A 20941-nucleotide genomic window follows, 5' to 3' on the forward strand; every position below is an offset into this window, starting at 1 on the left:
AACCCTTCCGTAATCGGCAGTGTTGGCAAGCAGTTTTGCTCTCACCTTGCCCATACACCTGTGGTGCCTGTGGTCACGGATCTGCTGGTGTGCAAGTGGTGTAGATACACCAACGTGTAGATACACGTTTCTTCTGCACCCGTCGTCATCCACCACTTGCTCCAGTACAGAAAGCCAGTGAATAACTTGGAATACCTCGATTATGAGAAGGAAAAAACAGTATGCAGACAATTAAAGCAACAGGAGTAACGTGTACAGAACCAACAAGGCCAGATGCATTTATTGACATCAAGAGCAGCGTGGGAGGTGGTGGTGCGTGGGGGGTGGGGGGCAAGCAGAAGGGCCACCGGCCACAGAGGGGCTCGTTCCGTGACCGTAGGCAAACAGCCCGCTTTGCCACCTACAGTACGAAGGTTCCGATGGAAGGCAGGGGAAGGGACTGACCCCGGGGCACTCTGGGTCGCCCTAGAGTGCCCCCAGGTCGAGGCACCCTACAGCAAGATGCAGGAGCTCTTCTCTCGGAATGGGTTCGCCTTTTGCGAGTGGAAGCCCACCAGCAGGTAGTCGTCGTTCTCGTGTTCCCGGATGTATTTCTGCGCAGACAAAAGGAACGGGCACATTGCAGAGGCACAGTTTGGTAGTAGGTAGGGCATTGCAGAGGCGCAGTTTGGTAGTAGCCCATCCATTCACACCTTTTGCCATCTTGCATACCTTCCTTGTCTTTTGGGAGCATGGGCTGATGGACACGTGGATGAGCTTAGGCACAACTGTGCAACCGAAACGAGGCCTATTATGTTTTAGAGTTAAACCTGGATGTAACGAACCTGTATAAAACAAAATCCTCTATTTAACAAACCTTTTCAATTCCCCGACGCAATCTTCAAAGAAGCGCTTGTATTTGTGAACTCCACGTAACGAAGCGCTCGCCATGGATAACCTCAATTGCCACCAAAGGCGAACAGCCGACCAAAAGACGTCGGTAATGGCAGCGAGCGGACACAGCAGAGGCACGCCGTTGCAGTTTCCGGGCGCCGCCAGACTCCCAGCCTCTCGTGCAGTTGGGGGTGTCAGCACCCTTTTGACGTCGCTACACAAAAGCCGTTACGAATAAAAGCCCGACTTTACTCGCCACGATTTTGCGACACGACACTACTTCAGGGACACGAGGAGCACCCGAGAGCGCCCCATTTGACCGTTGTTTCATAAGCACACATCACCAGAGACATGTCCGCTAAAATGTCTCGCCATCCCACAGAAACTCCCACGAAGAAACTGCGACTCACAAGACGTAGCAAACGCTGAGCAGAGACAAACACAAAACAAACAGCTACAAACGAAACCAGCGGTCCCGAAAGTTGACGCCGACAGCCGTATTGCTCGCCACTGTCGCAGTTCGACACCAGGCGACGGTACAATCGATCTAGGGAATCTAGGGATCTTTTGAATGTTTTTTTCTCCGGGTACAATTGAGGTCAGCCAGTGAGTCAGCACACAAGCAGGGTTGCCAGGTTGGGCTATTAATAGCCAAATTGGGCTACTTTGTCATGCATTTGGCGTCGAAATTTGGCGGTTGGCTATGTGGCTATTTTAGGGCTATTCCAAATCCTAGCGCGGCACTTTTTTTCTTTTTTGCTTGGTTTGGAGTAGATGTGCAAAACACACTTCATCATGAACACAAAGCGACAGTCCACCCTTTCTGGATTACCCCTTTTCAGGGATTTTCGGCGTGACGATTCGTGGGCGTGATGCGTGAACTATCGTGACCTAGATTCAGCTCCGACGATATCGGTTCTGTATTAATTGTGGCTTCTTTTATGCTACCAAGCTCTTTCTGCTTCCTACTGGCGTCTTTTATTTCCTCGAGTTTCCCACCATTCTCCTACAGGAAGCACCTTATCCGACGAAAAATGATACTAAAGACAACTCAAGACATCCTGCAGAATTTGATGTCGCCCGATAACGCGTGCTGTACCGGATACAACAAAGGAGGCTTTACCGCGAAACATGGAAGTTTCTTAAAGCACAATGAGCCATATCAAAAGACAACAGATTTGAGACAATGAATATTCCGAACATGGCCAAGATCGATGCGCAGGAGGAGCCCTGTTTCCGTTGCTATCCGAACTTGCCATCGCGCTCCCGACACTGCCCATGTCGAATGCCGCCATGGAGAGAGTATTTAGTCACGTGTCACTCACAAAGTCAAGCCTAAAGAAGAACATGTCCCTTCCAAATCTTCAAAACGTCCCCTATGTAAAGTTTGCTTTCATTGGGAAGAACGAGTGCTGTATGAACATCAACCCTACTAAAGAAGTTTTTGCCCGTTTTAACAGGGAAATCATGTATGAGGCGAGTAAACCGGGCATGAACGAGTGCTTCATAACTATGAGACTTAAAAAACGCGCGTGGAAAGTTTTTGTACTTTTGTGGTTGAAATAAAACGTTGAATACGTTTCAAGATGTCGTAGATCTTGCAAGCTGCTCTTAAACACTAGATATGCAGACTCAGTACCTTAGAATTGAGCTCGCACATTCGAGCGCACTATTTTTTGGGTTCTGCAGAATATGGTACTTTTGGGCTACATAAATCTTTTGCATTTGGCTACTTTTGGGCTACACCGTCTGGATTTTGGCGGTTTGAGCTGGAAACTACCTGGCAACCCTGCACACAAGCACAGCACAGCATCGTTCCATCAACGTGCCACCTGAAGCATGAGCTCCGCTACTTCTAAACGGAAAGTTCTGTCTCTTCAAGACAATGCCGCTATCCTGAATGCGGTGTCTGAGGGTGAAAGAAAAAAGGACGTTGCAGCCCGTTTTAGCATCCCAGCGAGCTCCCTGTCAACAATTTTGGGCTCAAAAGACGCAATCTCAAAGCAATGAAAGCCAACACAAGCTCCAAGAAGAAAAGGCTGCAGTCGTCAACCTACGCAGACGTGGACAAAGCGGTATTCACGTGGTTCCTAGACATGCGTGCGCAAAACGTTCCTATTAGTGGTGCAGTACTGCAGCAAAAAGCAAGGGATTATGCGTGCATTTTAGGCCACGATGATTTCACAGCAAGTAACGGCTGGTTGCAAGGATTTAAAAGTCGACGCGGAGTTGTCGGGAAAGTTATCAGCGGAGAATCTGCATCCGCGGACCGATATGGAGCTTCTTTCTGGGTCAATAACGAGCTACCGAAGATCTTGGATCGTTACGAAGCGGCTGATCTGTACAACGCCGACGAGATAGCCCTCTTTCTCCAGATGCTTCCGAGCCGCACGCTCACAAAAGGAGACCGCTGTCATGGAGGCAAACAAAGCAAACTCCGGGCGACGGTTTTGCTTTGCACGAACAGTGACGGATCTCACAAGCGCGTGCCGCTGGTTATTGGAAGGGGTTCCCGGCCCAGGTGCTTTAAAGGAACGAAAAGAATGCCTGTGAAGTATTTGCAAACTTGAAAGCGTGGATGACGCGGGACATTTTCCAAAAGTGGCTAAACGAGTTTAACGAAGCAGCGGTGAGGAAGCAGAGCCGCCGGGTGTGTTTATTTTTAGACAACTGTTCAGCACACCCTGTGGAAGGCCTCGTGTTATCAAACAATGAGTAGCAGTATTTTCCGGCCAACTGCACATCATTGATTCAGCCCCATGACAAAGGTATCAACAGCATAAAGTGCGCCTACCGACGTCGGCCGATTGCGCAACTGCTCCTAAACATTCGCCTCCACTGGGAGACTGACTGACATCTTCCGAGCAACTGAGATGCTTGCGGCGTCTTGGCAAGAAATAAAAACGCAGATCATTGTCAATTGCTTTAGGAAGGCCCAGATAGTCAAGAAAATGCGTGTCACGACCGTTGACGGTGAGGAGCCGTCAAGCCTCCCCGATCTCACTGAAGATTGGAGTGCGCTGTGCACGAACGGAGTGGTTCCTGACGGTCTACAACTGAGTGACTTCTTATATGCGGACAACTGTGCCGTGTCTACCGAGGAAGTATCGGACCAAGCCGTGGTCGAGAGCATACGAGACGTCAACGACGATGGCGAATCATCTGAAACTACTGAACCGCCTGTGGTGCCTGCTGCAAAGGAGGTCTTGGATGCCATGGATGTATTACGCCGGCTCCCAGGATGACGACAGCGCTCTAAACGCTGTGGTGTTTTTTGAAAGCTGCGTGCTGCCTTCGCTTGCGCGAAAGACAGAAGGCAAGCTTACAGACTTCTTTTCCACTAAATACATGACGTGGCAAGTTTGCCCACATGGATTTTTAATTTTCGCTTTCTTTCCATGTGTCCTTTACGAGTTTTTCCGTGAAAACTGCTTGTAACGAAATCCTCCATATGACGAATTGTTGCAAACTTTGATCAATTTCGTTATATCCAGGTTTAACTGCACTTCATATGCAAGCAAGGCCAAAGCTACAAGCACGAGCATGTTGACCTGAATGATGATTTTACTGCATGATCGTGCATGCTTGACAGGAACGCTGGAAGTACAAAGCTCGCACTCCTAGCCTCTGCTATGCTAGCACTTAAAGGGGCACTAACACCCCAAAGGTCGTATTTTTTGTTTTTGATGTCTAAAATGATGCAAGTTATAGTCATAGACATGCAAGAAATACCACTATGTGAAAAAGTTTCCCATGTGTGCACACCTTTTCATCTTTGTTGTTTTTCTCTTCCTCTTCTCACCTCCTCACCTCTTTTTATTTGTGACGTAATCGATTATGAAATTTAGAAGCTCTGTGAGCGACATTCCTATAATATTTAATAACGGCATTCAGAAAACATGTTCTCTAAGGCAACTGCGAACGCGCTACGGCACTTCTTTTTGAAATACAGAAAATCGGAGACAGTAATGACGTCACCTCCTAGCTTTTTATCCTCCTTCGGAAAACATGGCAGTGCTCGGCACATGTAGCACTGAGGATGATCGGCGAGTCGGGGTATCGGACGAAGTTCTCATTTTCTTAGGCGCTCGACGACCTCTCAGAGTTGAAAATAGTCAGACGGTCAAAACAACTTGGTTTGGTGTCTGCGTGGTGTGTGCCGTAGTTTCGGTTGTGACTCCGCTGGAGCAGCCTTTCACGCAGAACCGGCTCGACGCGGCCCCTCACATTGGCCGCAAACATCCACTGCACGTTCTCTTCCATTTCACACCGTGTCAAAGAATTTGGGGTCGCTGAAAGGGCCCTAAAAGAACTTCAAACTTAAAAGTGAAGCGTCCTCTGCTCACAACAATAGCTGTGAGCAGAGGAGCAGACCGCACGGAGAAGAGCGGTCGACCGCAGGACGCGGGCGAAGACGACACTTCGGGTTGGGATGGTTTTGTCTCGGAGGCGAGAGAGAAACTCGAGTTGCAGGACGACTCAATCTTTGACATCACTGCACTGGTGCAGATCGCACGGTAACTTCATATTCAACTTTTAAAAATTGTTTTTTTCTTTTTTTACTTCAAAAATATCTAGTTTCCAAGTTTAGAATTTTGAGGGTAATGTTCAGGCATTGTTTTCAATCACTTCGTATAATAATAAAAAAAAATACAATTTTGACTTGTCAGTTAAAGTAAAACGGAGTACAGGTGCAAATTTAGAAGAGCACCGAATGGAAGGGCCTTGGGTCAAGAGCGCAGTCGCAAGACGTGGAGGATGCTGCATTTCCCGACAAAACTAGAGACACACCTTGAGGTCTTCGATGGCAGTCGACACCTCCATTCTTTTGAGGGCAGCTTCCCTGCGAAGCTGCTCCACAACCTTCCTCTGCTGTTGCAAGGTGGACATCTGAAAGAAACAAAAATGGAAAAAGAGGATTCAAATTTTGCTTCTAATCAAGACTGAAAAAAGAATAAACATGTATGACAAAGACGACTCAACCACATCTTTAAAAAACACCTAGCGGCGCATGGCGCTCGCTGCCAGCTGCTCCACAGGTGCACTGCGCGACCTTTTCTGAACCAACCAAATCCGAGCGCTGCGGCACCGCGACGAAATGACGTAGACGCCAGCACCGGTTGCTATGGATACTGCCGCGCAGCGCCCTTTTTCATTGCTTATGGATCCTCTGCTAAAAGGGCCCTGGCATCTAGCTTTTTTGCGGTTTCCACATCTCGTGGTTCGGGCAACCCAGCGGACACGGAGAAAGTAACTAAATATTCGGGCATCATGTTTCAACTGGACAACGCGGAAGCTTCCTTCACCTACGGGGTGCCTCGTGGTACCAAACGTATGCAGCATGTGACGACATAGTGACATTGTCAATCCTGGCCAGCTCCTGCCTTACGACTGGTCAGAGTCGCTAAAAGCTTCTTTTTAGTCAAAATACAAGATATAAGTGGCGCAAGCCGGGGATGTCATGAATGAAACGTTGCATGTAGCCGCTCGACGTCTATATAGGAGAGGGCGCTGCGGTCAAATACGTATATAATCGCGTTAAACTTTGCATGCATTGGCTGAACGTTTATAGACGAGAGGTCGCTGCGGTCAAATACTCAAATGCGTATATAACCACGTTTCATACCACACATTCCATACCAACGCAACTCGGAACTCAGCACTACCTATGAGCAATAAAAAAAATCAGCACCATCAGCACTACCTATGAATAAAATCAGCATCATCAGCACCACCAGAGCTTCGTCCCAATCAACATCAATCACCACGTGGAGATGCAGTCTTTTTTTGTTTTTGTTATGGTTTTTGTAATTTTAATTTGCCTACAACTTTTAAAATAAAGTGAAATTCGAAAAAAGAAAAGTTTCACTAAATTACTAGGTTCAGTGCGCTCAGGTTTGGTGCAAATTAACGAACTGTCAAAAAGCCGTTGCAGGGCCCTTTTAAGAGGCAACGCAGGCCAAGCCTGTGAATCAGAGGGAGAGGAGGATTTGCCGATCTTTCGAGCTCACACGGCAGTGCACACTGCTTTTGCGGCAACTCTCTTCGCCCCATTCCGACCCCACGACTGTGATTTCTTTACTCACATAAAGGAGGAGGAGGAAAAACTTTGTCTTAGGGTGATTGTTGGGAAAAAAATTCGTGGAGAATATGCTCTTGCTAGCTGACCTCAGAAAGTGAATTTTGCTAATGACCGGTGAAATTACCGTTCACTGCAATCACTCGCTCCACGCGTAGCTGCAGACTCGTAGATGGTTGCCACAAGCTTAGGTCGTGCAGATAGATTCTCCCACTCGGGTTTCATACTGCTTTCACAGTGGCGTTTGAATTGCAACCGCAAAGCAGGTTCGCTCGTTTTTGGTGTCAAATGTGCGTGAAGTGCCTCGCAAACGCGGTTCAACCGCCAATGTGAATGAGGCATTATTGCCACCCAGGGAGCGTCGTCCGTGCAAAGGGTTTTTCGCGCTCAAGAATGGCTTTCAACAACCGGCACACCACTTTGTCTTTCCTAAGTATAATTTCCACTTCTTGCTTTTTCGAAAAGGCCATAGTAAACAATTATTTTGCATCAGAGAGCTTAAACGACTCGGCTCCTGGCATTTTGCAAGATTCCGCAATACACTCGGCACGAGGTGCCTTTAATGAGCACGAGTCTTATTTTCGAGTGAACCTCACGGTAACATTCTCACAAGGGTTAAAATTGTTGCGCAATAATCGGTCATCATGTTGTTCGTTATCGGGCGCAGAAAGTTACCACAAAAAAGCGTTGCGCTCCGCTGTGAACACCTGCGAGATTGACAAATCCTTCTCTCCCGCCAATTCACAGGTGTGGCCAGCCAGGCTAGCCGGCCCCAAGCGCCGGTCTCAACGGCAGGTGAACGGCTGGAAACTTTTGTCCCAGACCATACTTTTCAGAGCTACACTCAACATAGCCTTTCAAAGGACGTTTTAAGAGGGCAGAAATAGCACTATGTAACAAAAGGTATGTGAGCAATAAGTTGTCAACGACTGCCAGGAGTGCTGGATCTTTTGTTTCTTTCTAGTTCGCTCAGTAGCTTCAGCCTAACTTGCTACTTCTCCGTTTTGTCCACAATACTGTGGCGCCGCGCAAGATAGTGGTTCAGATTATGGGTGTTGATCCCTACATTCAGCAACATTCCTCTCTCTTTCAAACAATGTTCTTCTGCCCCGCTTTACACTGCGGGCAGGGATAGCTGTACCCACTGATCTGGTCCAACCCCTATGAACCCTTCCTCTGTCGTCACAATTTGAATGTCGGCCGAGTAGCATTCGTCTACCTGCGTCCCAGACTTTTTGCTTTTTCTGTCCCCTTCACGGATTTCGGACACTACGAAGCCCTTCTCGAAACGCACCATTGTCGGCACTTCATCGAACACGCCATCTGAAAATGTAATTCACCTCTGCGTTCCATTGAGAAGTCGGGCTGCGTCAAACGAAATATCATCGCAACCTGCACATGCAACTTTAAGTTGGTAGCTATGCCTGGCCCTTGCTTGTATGAAAAATCCAAGTTCTTGAATTAAACAAAAAAAAGAAAATTGCAAATTTTTGATGGATTATTTTACAACAGAAGCGGAAAAAAGAAATCTCCATGGCTGCAATGAGTAAAGTTTGCACTTTTTAATGTCAGAAGTTAGCTAACCTGCATCAGCACTAAATTAAACCGAGAAAATAACGCTGCCCGCGGATACAAAAGAGGCAAATAATTTCTAAAAACAAACGTAAAATGGCTGCAAAAAAAAAAAAAAAAAAAAATCAGAGTTTGTTACTTTTATCGAACTAGGCGCGCTACCGAAGTTCGCGGACGAACCAGCACGTTTCACAGCGTAGCGTCACCAAACCGCGTGAAAGGTGACGTAAAAAGCTCGTACGCTGACGAACTCCGATCACTCAGTCGGACAGGAGACTTCGCACGGGATGCAGAAGCATTCGCAGAAGTAGCGAAAACTTATCGAGTCACTAGCATCACGCCAAAAACTGTCACGAGTGCCAACCCAACGACGGCGCTTGCTGGTCAGCGAATGAAACTCCAAGTGCTGAAAATCTTCCAAACACATGGGAAGCCGCGCGAAAGGCACGCGATAAAAGAAATACCCGGGATATATTTGTGCGAAATAGAACTTCCGAGTGAGAACAAAGTCTACGGATGTCCAGTAGGGATGGGCTGCTTCAGGTATACGTGCAGAATCATCGTTTTGGCGTGTCCAAACGCGTTACACGTAACTTACAAACTCTCCTAGATTACAGTTGGAACCTTTGTTCGTCGTAATTGACATCCATACTAAACAACGAGTGCAGAAAATGGGATTTTTACCTCCAATTTCGAGAGTCCGCAAACGCTTCTTCAGACTTGTTGCTCTTCCTGCCCAATAAAAATGGCGCACCGGAAGTCGGAAGTTATCCGAAAAGGTTCGAGAAAGTTCATAAAGAAGAAAAAGGGAGGAAATCTTGTGACGTCACTATGCCAACTCCTGGTTCTGCTGCTTCCCAGCCTGATGCTGTCGATCTTAGAAGCAACGTAATTAAGGAGGATAGTTCGAGCTCATTTACTGAACGTTTTACACTAAATTAAGCAATAATTACCGGCACGCACTCTGTGGCACTCTGTACTTTGATGACGTCACATTTTGGGCACGTGTGACTTTCTAAATCGGTCAGGGCGTTAACGCTTAGCTCTGCTGTTACTTTTGGTAAGTTTTAAACACACTAAACAAAACTTTTCGGAAGGATCGTGTTTAAAAAAAATTATTCCGAGAAACAAATTAGGTTTAATTACAATAAATGATTCGTTTCTTTTAGTATTACAGATGCCTCTCATCTACCAAAATTTTGAAAACATACGAAACTACCAGAGACATGCGACGGCCATACAAAATGGCGCTCTATTTTGGTTTCTGATCGAAAGCGGTGCGATGAGCTGCGTAAACTTTCTTAAAATGGGTTCATTGTTCTTTTCTCTTTTTCAATAGCCACAACCAGGGGTGTTTCTAGAACACTGTGAGCTACCATTTAGCTTCCCCAAAGTAATCAACCGCAAGGTAAGCCAACAATATATATATATATTTAAAAGAGTAAAGCTATACGCACCCCGGAGTGCGCTTCGGACGGAAATGGCTATACGCACTCCGCTTTTCTCGTATAAAAAGAGTGGACACAACGAATTTCCTAAGCGGTGCCATGGCATAGGGGTTAGGGTGTCCGCTTCATACACAACTGGACGCGGGTTCGATCCGCGGTGGGCCTACTGTTTTTTTGTTTTTTTTTTTCAAACATTTTGTTTTGTCGAGGCATCGGGCGATATTTACGACATTTCCTTTTTTTGCGATGGACAGTAAAAAAAATTAAAAAAAAAATCGAATGTTGTCGAGAAACTTTGCAGAACTAAATGGTATCGGACTCCCTTTCCGGAGGTGCGACCGGGGACAGCGGGGCTTGGATTGCCGGCTGGACGCCGCGAAGCGGCGTGCACTGGTTACGCTTTGTAATTAGCAGCCAATACTGTCGCCGCGAAGCGGCGTGAACGCAGGCGGGGGGCTGTGTTAACGAGCGCCCCAGTGATTCACGCGCCGTTCGAAAAGGGTGGCCCGAGCGGCATGATCTCTCGGAGGAGTGCGTATAGCCATTTCCGCGCGAAGCGCACTCCGGAGTGCGTATAGCTTTACTCTATTTAAAAAGGACATTGATTGAGCATGAGTCGCTCGACTTCTTCTTTATTTCAATGATCGTTCAAGAAGCTTCAAGCAACTATCTACCTCAGCTGTCGCAGACGTGTGTATACTGCCATAATTTCGAATAGGCAGTCAGTTTTACTGTACCCGATCGTACAAGGATCTCTTTTTGTGGATCAATTACTCAGCTTCGCGCACCGACTAATTGATCCAGTTTGGGACACGATGCAAGAAGACAGAGGCGTCTGAACGGCGCCGCTTCACCGCGGAGCAGCTCTGTCGAAGATTCGCTCCTATTTCCGACAAACACCGTGACATAGCGCAGCTTGACCGGAGTTCGAGGAACCGTCCTTATTCCTTCACGTTTTCAAGGTGGCGAGCCGCGCGACCGCGCCTGCGCACGGAGCCCCTAGAGTGCCTTCATACACACGCGCGCTTTTGCTTGAGTGGTGACATCTCAGCCATTTTTCCGCCCATTCGTTTTTTTATGCATTTTGAAGTGCGCGCAATCCGGTGTCACTCAGCTCGAGCGTCTAGCTTTGGCTAATACATAGGCGCCATTTCGCCGCCCAAGTCACGCACCGAGTGCGCGAGAGCGTCACGCACTGGCACATTCAGGGGAACAATGGATGTCTTCACCCTGAGACAGACAGACATGTAGGCACCCTAGGAGCCCCAACCCGACAGCGCCCCTACCGGGAGATGCGCGAAGCCCGAGTGCTATTTCGATCGCCTTTCTTGCGTTGTACGAACACCCTTCTCTTCAACCGTGGTTTGGGATAACCTATACGTTATGTGACGAGTCGTTGGCGACTCTTCTGTCGCGGTTCACGCAGGCAGCCACCCAGGATGAGCGACGTGCTGGATATTCTGGACGTGGAGCGTCCAAACACCCCCGAAGTCAGCAAGGAGTCCATCATGGGCACCGACGCTCGGAAAGTAAGAGCGCCCAACGTTGTAGACCTAGCATCTACTCGAGCGCTTGCCGTCTTTATAACAAGACGTACCCCATTCCTTTGCAGAACAAGCTGCTGCAAAAGCGCAAGCTGATAGAAGCGACGTTCAAGCGCCCCGAAGGCATGCACCGAGAACTCTACGCCCTTCTGTTCTCCGACGCCAGGTAGTAATTGGGTAGCCCTAGAACATTTCCAATCTATTGCGAGATTGAAGGTTTTGTAATGTGTGCAGTATCAAACCAATGCACTAGGCGAAATGGTCTCTCATAACACTGTCCGGAATATTTCAAGCACATGTAAAAGAATGATGCGTGAAAGGTGTGCTGAATAAAAATGGTTTCAAAGCTATCAATAGATGGCGCCGGTGGTTACAAGTGCTTGCAAAGCAGTCTTTCACACTTAAACACAAACGTCTGAATGAATCTTAAGATGTGCTAGCCTGCAATGTTTCATGGATGGTTGTGTTTTAATCAGGGTGTCGAACCGGAACCGAACCGAATCGAAAACCGGAACCGAACCGGTATTTTTTCCGGAACTGAACCCGAACCGTTATATTGTTATCGCGCTGAACCCGAACCGGAACTGAACCGGAAAAAAAATAATGGTTACCGGCTCATGTCAAAACGGTTCGGCCACGCGCTGATGACAATGAATGTGCTATTAATGCCATTTGTTTTTTAAGTGCCGTCAACTGGCACACACCTCGCTTACATATTTTTCTGCTCCACTCAGTCTTAGGAATAAAAACGCTGCATCCATGAATCTTGACAAACGCTGCATCCATGAATCTTGACATAGGAACCAGTATTGCGCTGGTCGCGGCTTGCACGGACAGCGAACTCTTTTATTTTAATATTTATCCTATTACGTCCTTCTGGCGTTGCGTTCGGTGAAGTGTTATTTCATATTCCGTATCTTGTTTAATGAAAACTTCTTTAAGGGTCTAATTTGAGCTGCCGAAGGCTAGTTAAAATAAAGAAAGCTCTATTTTCTCCCCACTGTTCCTTCAATTGCTTACACGCCGAGGTGGCGGGATAGTTAGCAAGTTCTACTTGTAAGTGGGTTTGTAAGGAGGTCGCGGATTTTACAGCTACTGCGTCGGACCCAATTAGATGAAGTCCGAACGCGTAAACGTCGGTGAGGTAACCTTTGAGTGCACATAAAGAAACCATTCCTGGTAGAAATCCCTGAGCCTTACACTACGATGTATTCCGTTTCGTATGTGCTGATTTCAGATGTTTTATTTGTAATTTATTTTGATGTTGCAATTTGTCATTTATAATTTCCGAACCGGTTCGCGGATTGAATTAATCAAACCGGAACTGAACCGGAACAAAATAAATTTACCTGAACCTGAACCGTAACCGAACCCGTATTTTTTTCGGTTCGACACACTGGTTTTAATAAGAAGCGTTTACCTTCTTTTTTAGTGTCTCGCGGACGTGTGGGCCATCACCGGCCAACTTGATTCTTTGTTTTTCTTCGGTCTTAGGGGTGGCACTTTTAAGTTACCTGAACCAACCTAGATTATGTAAGTCTCTCACTGGCCAACCTAAAGGACTGAGGTTCAGTTGCTTTTGTTTCCTTTGTGGCGTTTTGTCGAACCACATACCTCTTGATTCGCATCTGCAGAACCATCGCTACATTGCTGTTCAAATTTTTTTTTTTACTACGGCTCGTAGGCACGCCGATGTCGTTTTTTTCTCGACTATATCTTCGATAGGATCAGTCAAAGTGCAATTTCATTGTAAAAGCATTTCTCGTAACTTTGTTATGTGCAACATTTGTGTTTGACTAAAATGTGCCTACTTGCGTCGGCCCTTCAAGACACATATACATTTCGCTGGCCAGTTCTTGAAGCCTTTTCCTACTATCCATGAAAACGTGGAATCGGCGGCAGCCATCGCCACAACGTGAACCGCGTGTTTTTCCATGGCAGTGCTGTCCCATTGGAAGCTAAACAACGGCCTCTTGATGTTGGAGAAATCACTGGAGAAAGCACTCTAGGATGCTTTCTCCAGTGATTTGTCACCAAACCGCCGCTCTGCTGCCACGGAGATAGCGCTGCCATAAGAAAAGACGTGGCTCGCACGTTCTGCCCAAGTTTTGTGAGCACTGTGCCCCGAATGTTCTCGCAGGGACAACCCGCCACTGCTGCCTACGGACTCGAGTCAAGGCTACAAGCGCAATAAGGCGAAGCTCGGCATCCGGAGAGTGCGTCCGTGGCGTTGGATGCCCTTTGCAAATCCCGGCCGCAAGGCAAGTCTCCGCAAAAGAAGTGCGAGCTGCACTATCTCTTAGCAGTTTGTGTGACTCAAGCAATTTTCGTAGCTGTACACTAGCGCTAACTGAAGGGTGGCGTGTGAAAGCTGTCAAGACTACGGATGATGGTCGTTATTTTTTATGTGTAATCCTAGAAAGGCACTCTATTTGATCTTTTGTAAGTGGTGTCCAGTTATAATGTAGTACTTTGCCTTTGTTATGTGCCGCTTCCATTCATAATTGCGTGCACGCCGAAGTCTCTATCTGGTGCACCCTAATAGATGTATAGCAAATCTTAGCTACGTAGCCCTACGTCGGTTCACACCTCTTCTCTGGCTTGCAGGACGGTGTGATGCTAAGCCACTGGCGACGAGTTGCGGACGAGGGCAAGGAATATCCCTTCTCCAAGTTCAACAAGGTGACCATTCTTCCAACTTGATAGTAGATCTGAATTTTCAGTTGACGGGTGGACGGACGTGGCCACACTCTCCCGATAGAGTGGCAGCTTGCGCCACCTAGCTGGCGCGTCTACTTTCGACCGCAGTTAGAGACGGCGCCCTCTGGGTCCCGGAGGAACAGTCGTATCTAGTTGAAGCACTTTTGCGCCACAAAGCCCCTTCCGAGCGGGATACCGAGCGTTTGCCCATGTGGCAGTGAGTCCCTACTTTAGAGAAGTTGGAAATATAAGCGAAGGACATATGGTGAACCCAGCTTATCAAACTCACGAGCCCACCGATGCATTCCTCTACGTCGGTTGCTCCCCCGAGAAGCCGGTGCCAGATGGCGAAGCTTTTCGTGCCAGTGCAAACCGGTGAAGCTCCTTGGAGAGCATCTCGACTGCTTTAAAACTAAAGGGTCCACCGGACCTAATAAGGGTCCCATTTTTTCGCGACGATCGGCGACCTTTGGGTGGGCGCTCGCTCGGTGTTTCACGGCGACGGTCGTCAATCTGGTTTTTGGGATGCAGCAAGTGCACGTGCCGACGTATTCGGATGCGGAGTACCAGCAGCACCTGACGTGCGGCAAGTGGAGCCGGGCGGAGACAGACTACCTGCTGGAGATGTGCCGGCAGTACGACCTGCGCTTCCTGGTGGTGCGGGACCGCTGGGACACGTCGCGCTTCTCCCTGCGCTCCCTCGAGGACCTCAAGGAGCGCTATTATGCCCTGTGCAACGCCCTGGCCCGGGCACGGGCACCCCCGGGCCAGGAGCTCAAGCTGAGGGCCTTCGACGCCGAGCACGAGCGCCGCCGCAAGGAGCAGCTCGTCAAGCTTTATGACCGCACCAGCGAGCAGGCAAGTCCAAAGCAGACTATCTACCTGCGGTAACCTAGAAAAGAAGCGGATGCACAAGGAAGGGGGGGAGGGGGGGCGAACAGGCAACGCAAGCGGCTTCGAAGGAGGAAATGTAGGCGGCAACCAAGGCGGCTAGTTGGCCGACACGTAGACACTGCGTGCCGGTAGCGCCGCCTGGTCAGCTCTCCCCGGAATAGAAAGTACCGAGCAGAAAACTGCGTATGCAACAGAGGTCAGCCACGACGGGAGTAAAACGTTGGCTCCGCCGCACATCGCCCGCTAATTTAGCAGATTTTGGTGACTTGGGGCGTCTCAGTTTTTGTTGGCCGGTTTAATGAACTTTTGAGTGGTATTACATTCTTGGCACGCAATGATACTAATAACAGCCGCATTTGTTTTCTTGCCACCAAGAATGAAGCGCAGTTTCCCTTTAAGTGAGAGCGAAGCTAAAACTACTAGCACAATGCTGTTGTTTCAAACGGTGTTTGCACCGCACAAATGCGTGCGGATGCCAGCCCCACTCGGGGCACTTGGCTAGCGCACGAAGCCTTCGTTCGCACTTGGGATGGAATGAGGTGTTGCCGAAAGGGGGCACTCCTCTGTCTTCGATAAGAATGTAAAGTCGTGCATAAAGCAACGGGCCAGAGCAGCTCCCAAGAGTGTCGCCTCAGTGTCTCGCAAATAGTAAGTCATTCGTAGATTGCCCCTCATTCCTAGACATCTGCCAAAAATGCCGGTCAGTGTTGTCAATTGCAACGAGCTCTGTACTGTTGTTGTTTCTTAGTGTTTCTGCGGGCAATTCAAATTGCAAAATTTCGGCAGCCCACGTGCAGCACTTGGTTGTGTCTACCCATAGTACTGCGGTTGACTCCCGTGGTCCGGCAGAGTGACGAGCCGTTCGAACGAAGTAAAAACAATCAGGCGTGCGGACGAACTGACACGCGAAAATGCGGTTGTCGTTCCATTGAAAGGAACGACTGCGGTCGGACTTTGATCGGTGCAAGGTCATTGCAGGTGGAGGAAGAGCAGACGCTGCTGGGAGAGTTGCGCAAGATCGAGTTGCGCAAGAAGGAGCGGGAGAAGAAGACGCAGGACCTCCAGAAGCTGATCACGGCGGCCGACAACAGCGCCGAGGCGCGCCGCGTCGAACGCAAGGGCCCCAAGAAGAAGCTGAGCGTGCAGAAGAGCAGCCGCAGTGGCGTCGAGACCGGAGTACGTCCGCACCACTTGCGGGGTTCGGTCGGGGAAGTAGGTTTCCAGCTGCAGGTGGTCCAGTGCGTTTCTGTTTACTTTACGGAAACAAAAGAGAGACATGGAAGACGATACAGACAACACAAATTTCAACTTGCAACAGCAAAAAAATATATGTATGCCTACAATTTGCAAAAAATAGGTCCCGCAAACAATTCTGGTAAAATGTGAACATATTGGAACCTATATTGAGGTCCCAACGCGTCGCAAAAGTTAGGACCCGCTAATTATTCCAAAACTTCAACTTTGACCTAAATCGCAAAATATTCAGCCCTCGAAAAAAAAGTTGTTTACAGTATATCTTTTTTTGGCGTTATTGGATTTGAGGCATCGTTGAACTTTTGTGGTAACACTTTTCCCCACGCCCTCTTTCTCTCTGCGAGACAGGTTGCAGGAAAATATGCTTCCTCTTTTTTACGCTATCTATGAGAGAGAGGGTGCGAAAAGGAGGAAGTGTACGTCAGCCTCCTACGCTGTCAGAAACGCTGATAGTTAGCTCATTTCGCAACGAAGTCCACTTCTCCATGAAACAATTGCTTACCAATCTTTGAGGACACTTTTGTCAGCGAGTAACAAACATGATATAAATTTTAGCAAATAATAATGAGACCTTGAAATTTATTTGTGTACACAATTCTAGGTTTGTGGATGAACATGCTTCCCGGAGTGACAAACTTAAAGTTAATTCCCAGGAGGGTCTCTTACAATGCGAGCAAAACCAGTCGGTCTTTGCTGCATTAGCGAGCCGATGCGAGGGCATCTCGGCACCGGTTACGTGCAAAGTTTTCTGCACGGTACCGGATTGCGCTGCATCTAGAATGTCATAACCGCTACGCTTTTCTGAATTGAGATTTCGCTCTATGCCGTGGGAAGGGGAAAAAAAGTGACATGAACCCTTTGCACAGATGGTGGAGTCTGCTGGAATCCGGTTCCCGGACTTCAAGGCGTGCGGCGTGTCTCTGCGTAGCCACAGGGTAAGGCTGGCTCACGTCATGTCGGGAGCTTGTTACGAGAGCATCGTTGCTGCAGTGTTGGTCCATCGGGGCACACATTTTGCCGCCGTTTGGAGTGAAGAGCACGAAACTAACCGTTAGCATCTGCAGATGAAGCTGCCCGCATCAGTTGGACAAAAAAAGACCAAGGCCATCGAACAGCTTCTCCAGGAGCTCGGTGTTGGTGAGTTGGATTTCTCGTCCGTGGTCAGTTTTCTTGTACCACCCCTGGTTCCGACCTGTTGACTGGCTGACTACTACCTTCGAGCCAAGCCAAAGGTGCGCGGGTTAAGAATCTATGTTATTTGTAACTTAAGCGAGCTGCCGCAGCCCCACTTATAACATTCTAGCTTTATAGCTTATAGCCAGTGCACATACTGTTACAGTATACCTTAATACTGTACGCAAACCATTCTCCTTCAAGTAAGGGTTACTGCGAGGAAATGGTAATCTGCTAATAACATGCTTAAGGCAAAAAAACCTTTTGCAAAACTGTAACAGTGATCTCGTCTTCCTTCGCATACAGAGATTTTCCAATCTGTTGGTTGCAACTGGCAGTTGTAGTTACCACGTTGCAAATGATATTGAAGAAAACTGGATATTTTGCGTGCTCCAACCTGATGGAAGTTTTTCAATATTTCTTTGGGATTGTTTCACTTGAGAGGATAGTAATTTTACCAACTTTCTGGAACTAGCGAAATCTGAAATCTCCCTTGGGGTTGGAGGATGAGCCACATTGGGAAAGGGGGTGACTGTTCCTTTTTTTTTCCAAACAAATAAAAAAAATATTCAGTCCTGCTAAAGGCAATTTTGTTGATCAGCCTAAGTATATAGGCTGGTCACTCGCAACTGCTTACGTCCGTGTACATTTTTAAATCTCTTCCGAAAAATGGTCGTCCATCGCCTTGCTAAAAAATTTTCGGGCCAATAAAAAAAAAAAAAAAAATATAGGAAAAGTGAAAGTGTTTTGCAACTACCCAATATGTGGCGCCAGTCTGTTTCCTCGTCATAAGAGTTTTTCAAGCACATGGTCGCAAGCTAACGCAAGTGCGCGAACCGGCCCCAGGTTGTCCATATTGAACGATGGAAACGTCTCGCAGCTCACAAGCGTTTATGGTACTGTACCTTTGCAGAGCTGAACCCGACACCGGGAGAGGATGTCTGCCAACACTTCAACGAGCTCCGCAGCGACATGGTGCTCCTGTACGAGCTCAAGCTGGCGCTCGCCACGTGCGAGTACGAACTCCAAACGCTCCGTCACCAGTACGAGGTGTTGGCACCCGACAAGACCGCGTCCGTCCTGCCCTCCGTCCCGGCGGCGGGCAGCGCTGCCACGCCGGTGGCGACGGCGGGTTTGCCGGCAGCCGAGTTCCCCGCAGCGGCAGAGACGCCGGCATCCTCGGTGCGCAGCGGCGCCACCGGGATATCGGAGCTCCTGGACGTCGGAGCGACGCCGACCACGCCCAACGTGAGTGGTCTGGACTGCGGAGCCTGCCCGTCCGTACGGACAACCGCAGCAATTATTTTAGATAAAACATTGTTTTGTTTATATAGTAGGGCAGTGGAAACGCGTCGCCGACCAATGCGTTTAGCGTCCCGTCCCGAAGTGGTCCCGAAGTTTGAGGTCAGATATCGAACCCTGGCGGTCGAATGCGGAAGTTGCGGACAAAAGTAGAGTTCTCGTCCTGCGAATGACTCGTATGTTGCCACGTAAGAAAAGTATGAGAAGGCCCTTGTGCAAGGCTGTCTGCAGGACACCATTGTTGGTTTCCTCCTCTCCGGTGTTAGTGGAATGAGTGGAGGGTTTTGTGAGAGGAGGCCATCCTGCTATACTCGACTTGCGACAGACTATAGACGCTTTGCAGCAGCTGTGCATGGACGCCGCCATAACTGACCTTCAGTTTTTGTTTCCTCTTACTCCGTTTATTTCACTTCATCATTACCATAGCAGGCCAGGTTATTGCCATATCAGATTCAACTGTGTCCTTTTCTAAAGCATCGGCCCTTGTAGAGGATCGTCAACTACCGTTTCAGTTGCTCGGGATCTCGGCAAGACAAGAGAAGGTCAGCAATGGCGGCTGTAATTTGGCGCGTGTGTAAAGCGTCTATAAGACGGAAGAAACAATGTTTTTATGCAATGTTTCTTCCACGTACGACAGCGAGACGAGTCCTTTTCGCAGGAGCAAATAGTCGCGTTAATTTCTCCTTTTGTAATTTAAATCAGCCAATAGAGAGCTGATGACGAGGTCCCCTCTTTTGGGGTTCTTCCTTGGGAGGAGGGAAAAAGCAAATATGTAGGCAGTGGTTGTTGGGCTCGCCTATTGCCCTTTGCCCAAGTTTGACCCACTGGTGCCGCCCTTTCGTGCCTCTTTGCACGGTTGGGCTGGTGTTGGACTGTCGGTCCTTCCTGGGTTGTTCTCTGGGTGAGGCCCAGTTTTATCTTAGTTCCGTTCCCAATTGGCTTTTTTTGTGACATTTCCACTTGATCCGAAAATACAATTAGTTTCTATGGAATTGGCTTTAATATCGGTGGTGCCTACCCAGGCGGCACCAATGGAAGATCTTATATTTTTCATTCTTTTCACTTCCTCACCGTAACAAATGACGACGAGATCCTAGTCCAGGAAAAATATGCCATTGAGAACCTAAGGATTTGTAGGAAAGACATGCCAGGTGCTCGTTTCTGCATTACGAGGAAAGAAATTAAGTGAATCTGTGCAGACGCATTGGAGCCAGTGGTACGACAGTTTCTCTAGTACGACGCAATCTCTTCGGAGCGTATAAGTTTTAGCCGGCACACCGACTTGTACAAAAGCAGGATTTTCCGTCGCCAAGGGATAATCCTAGTTTTGGGAAATATTTTTTCAGTGGTGCTCGATGTGTTGGACGTGTGGGGTTTAACCCCTTCGAATATTTTTTTTATCCAAAACCTAGAGCTGACGGTCATTCACTGCTTTATGAATGTAAATGCCGAGCACTGGTTAGGCAAATTTGGAATGTACGATCGTGCTTTGTTTAATGAGTATGAGTGGGTGATTGGTCTTGGCATTTGTGTGCAACCTTGTCTGCTTCCCTAAGAGGAAAGCAAACAACTTTGTTTTTCAAAGATTAGTCATTTTATAAACGGGGCTTGATAGTTCATGCCTTGAGAATGTTAAGAGCGTCCAAGGCTGTCGGTTCCCTCGCAGCGCAAGAGGAGGGCAGCCATCGAGCAGAGCAACCTGCTCAAGAAGTTCAAGAAGGCCTAAACTGGCAGAGAAATAAACGGATCATTTCCACAGTCACGCTTCTCCGTCGTTTCTTTTATTGGGCGATGGAATGCGGAGAGCAATGTCAAAATAAATTACGCATCCAGGCGAGAAAGAACCGTCTTGGTTCCTCCGTAGCGGGGCTGACTAGAGTGCCGTCACTGATGCGTATGGGGAGGTTGCGCTTCACCAGGGGGTTCCATCTTTCACCGGTACTGCTGCTTCAGATAAAATAGTTCTGTGCATCTGAGAAGTATGTCTTTGCCTCAAAGAGCACTAGCTATGAGACTTAGTGTTCGACTCTCAGTTTTTGCGAATTTCGTTAAGTAATTTTTTAACATTTGTTTTTAAACATGTCATTATCCAGTGTGCTTGT

At 48.1% G+C, this 20941-nt stretch overlaps 1 protein-coding gene across 3 annotated transcripts; it reads left to right on the top strand.

Annotated features, from left to right (window-relative positions):
* Nucleotides 1–9750: 9750 nt before the first annotated feature.
* LOC115313731 (DNA methyltransferase 1-associated protein 1) lies at nt 9751–20599 on the top strand. Of its 3 annotated transcripts, none has more exons than XM_040219206.3 (11): nt 9751–9932; nt 11399–11501; nt 11585–11682; nt 13657–13777; nt 14124–14198; nt 14748–15074; nt 16089–16286; nt 17231–17299; nt 17429–17501; nt 18451–18785; nt 20506–20599. In XM_040219206.3, the coding sequence occupies exons 2-11, from the start codon at nt 11412–11414 to the stop codon at nt 20563–20565; spliced, it is 1446 nt and encodes a 481-aa protein (XP_040075140.1). In that variant the 5' UTR covers nt 9751–9932; nt 11399–11411; the 3' UTR covers nt 20566–20599. The 3 variants fall into 3 exon arrangements, with proteins under 3 accessions (XP_040075140.1, XP_040075141.1, XP_040075142.1); XM_040219207.3 differs by having other exon boundaries at nt 11403–11501; XM_040219208.3 differs by lacking the exon at nt 9751–9932 and adding an exon at nt 11251–11307.
* The last annotated feature ends 342 nt before the right edge of the window (nt 20600–20941 follow it).

Source organism: Ixodes scapularis, unplaced genomic scaffold (genome assembly GCF_016920785.2).
Source record: "Ixodes scapularis isolate PalLabHiFi unplaced genomic scaffold, ASM1692078v2 PGA_scaffold12__126_contigs__length_90152505, whole genome shotgun sequence".
NCBI classification, from domain to species: domain Eukaryota; kingdom Metazoa; phylum Arthropoda; class Arachnida; order Ixodida; family Ixodidae; genus Ixodes; species Ixodes scapularis.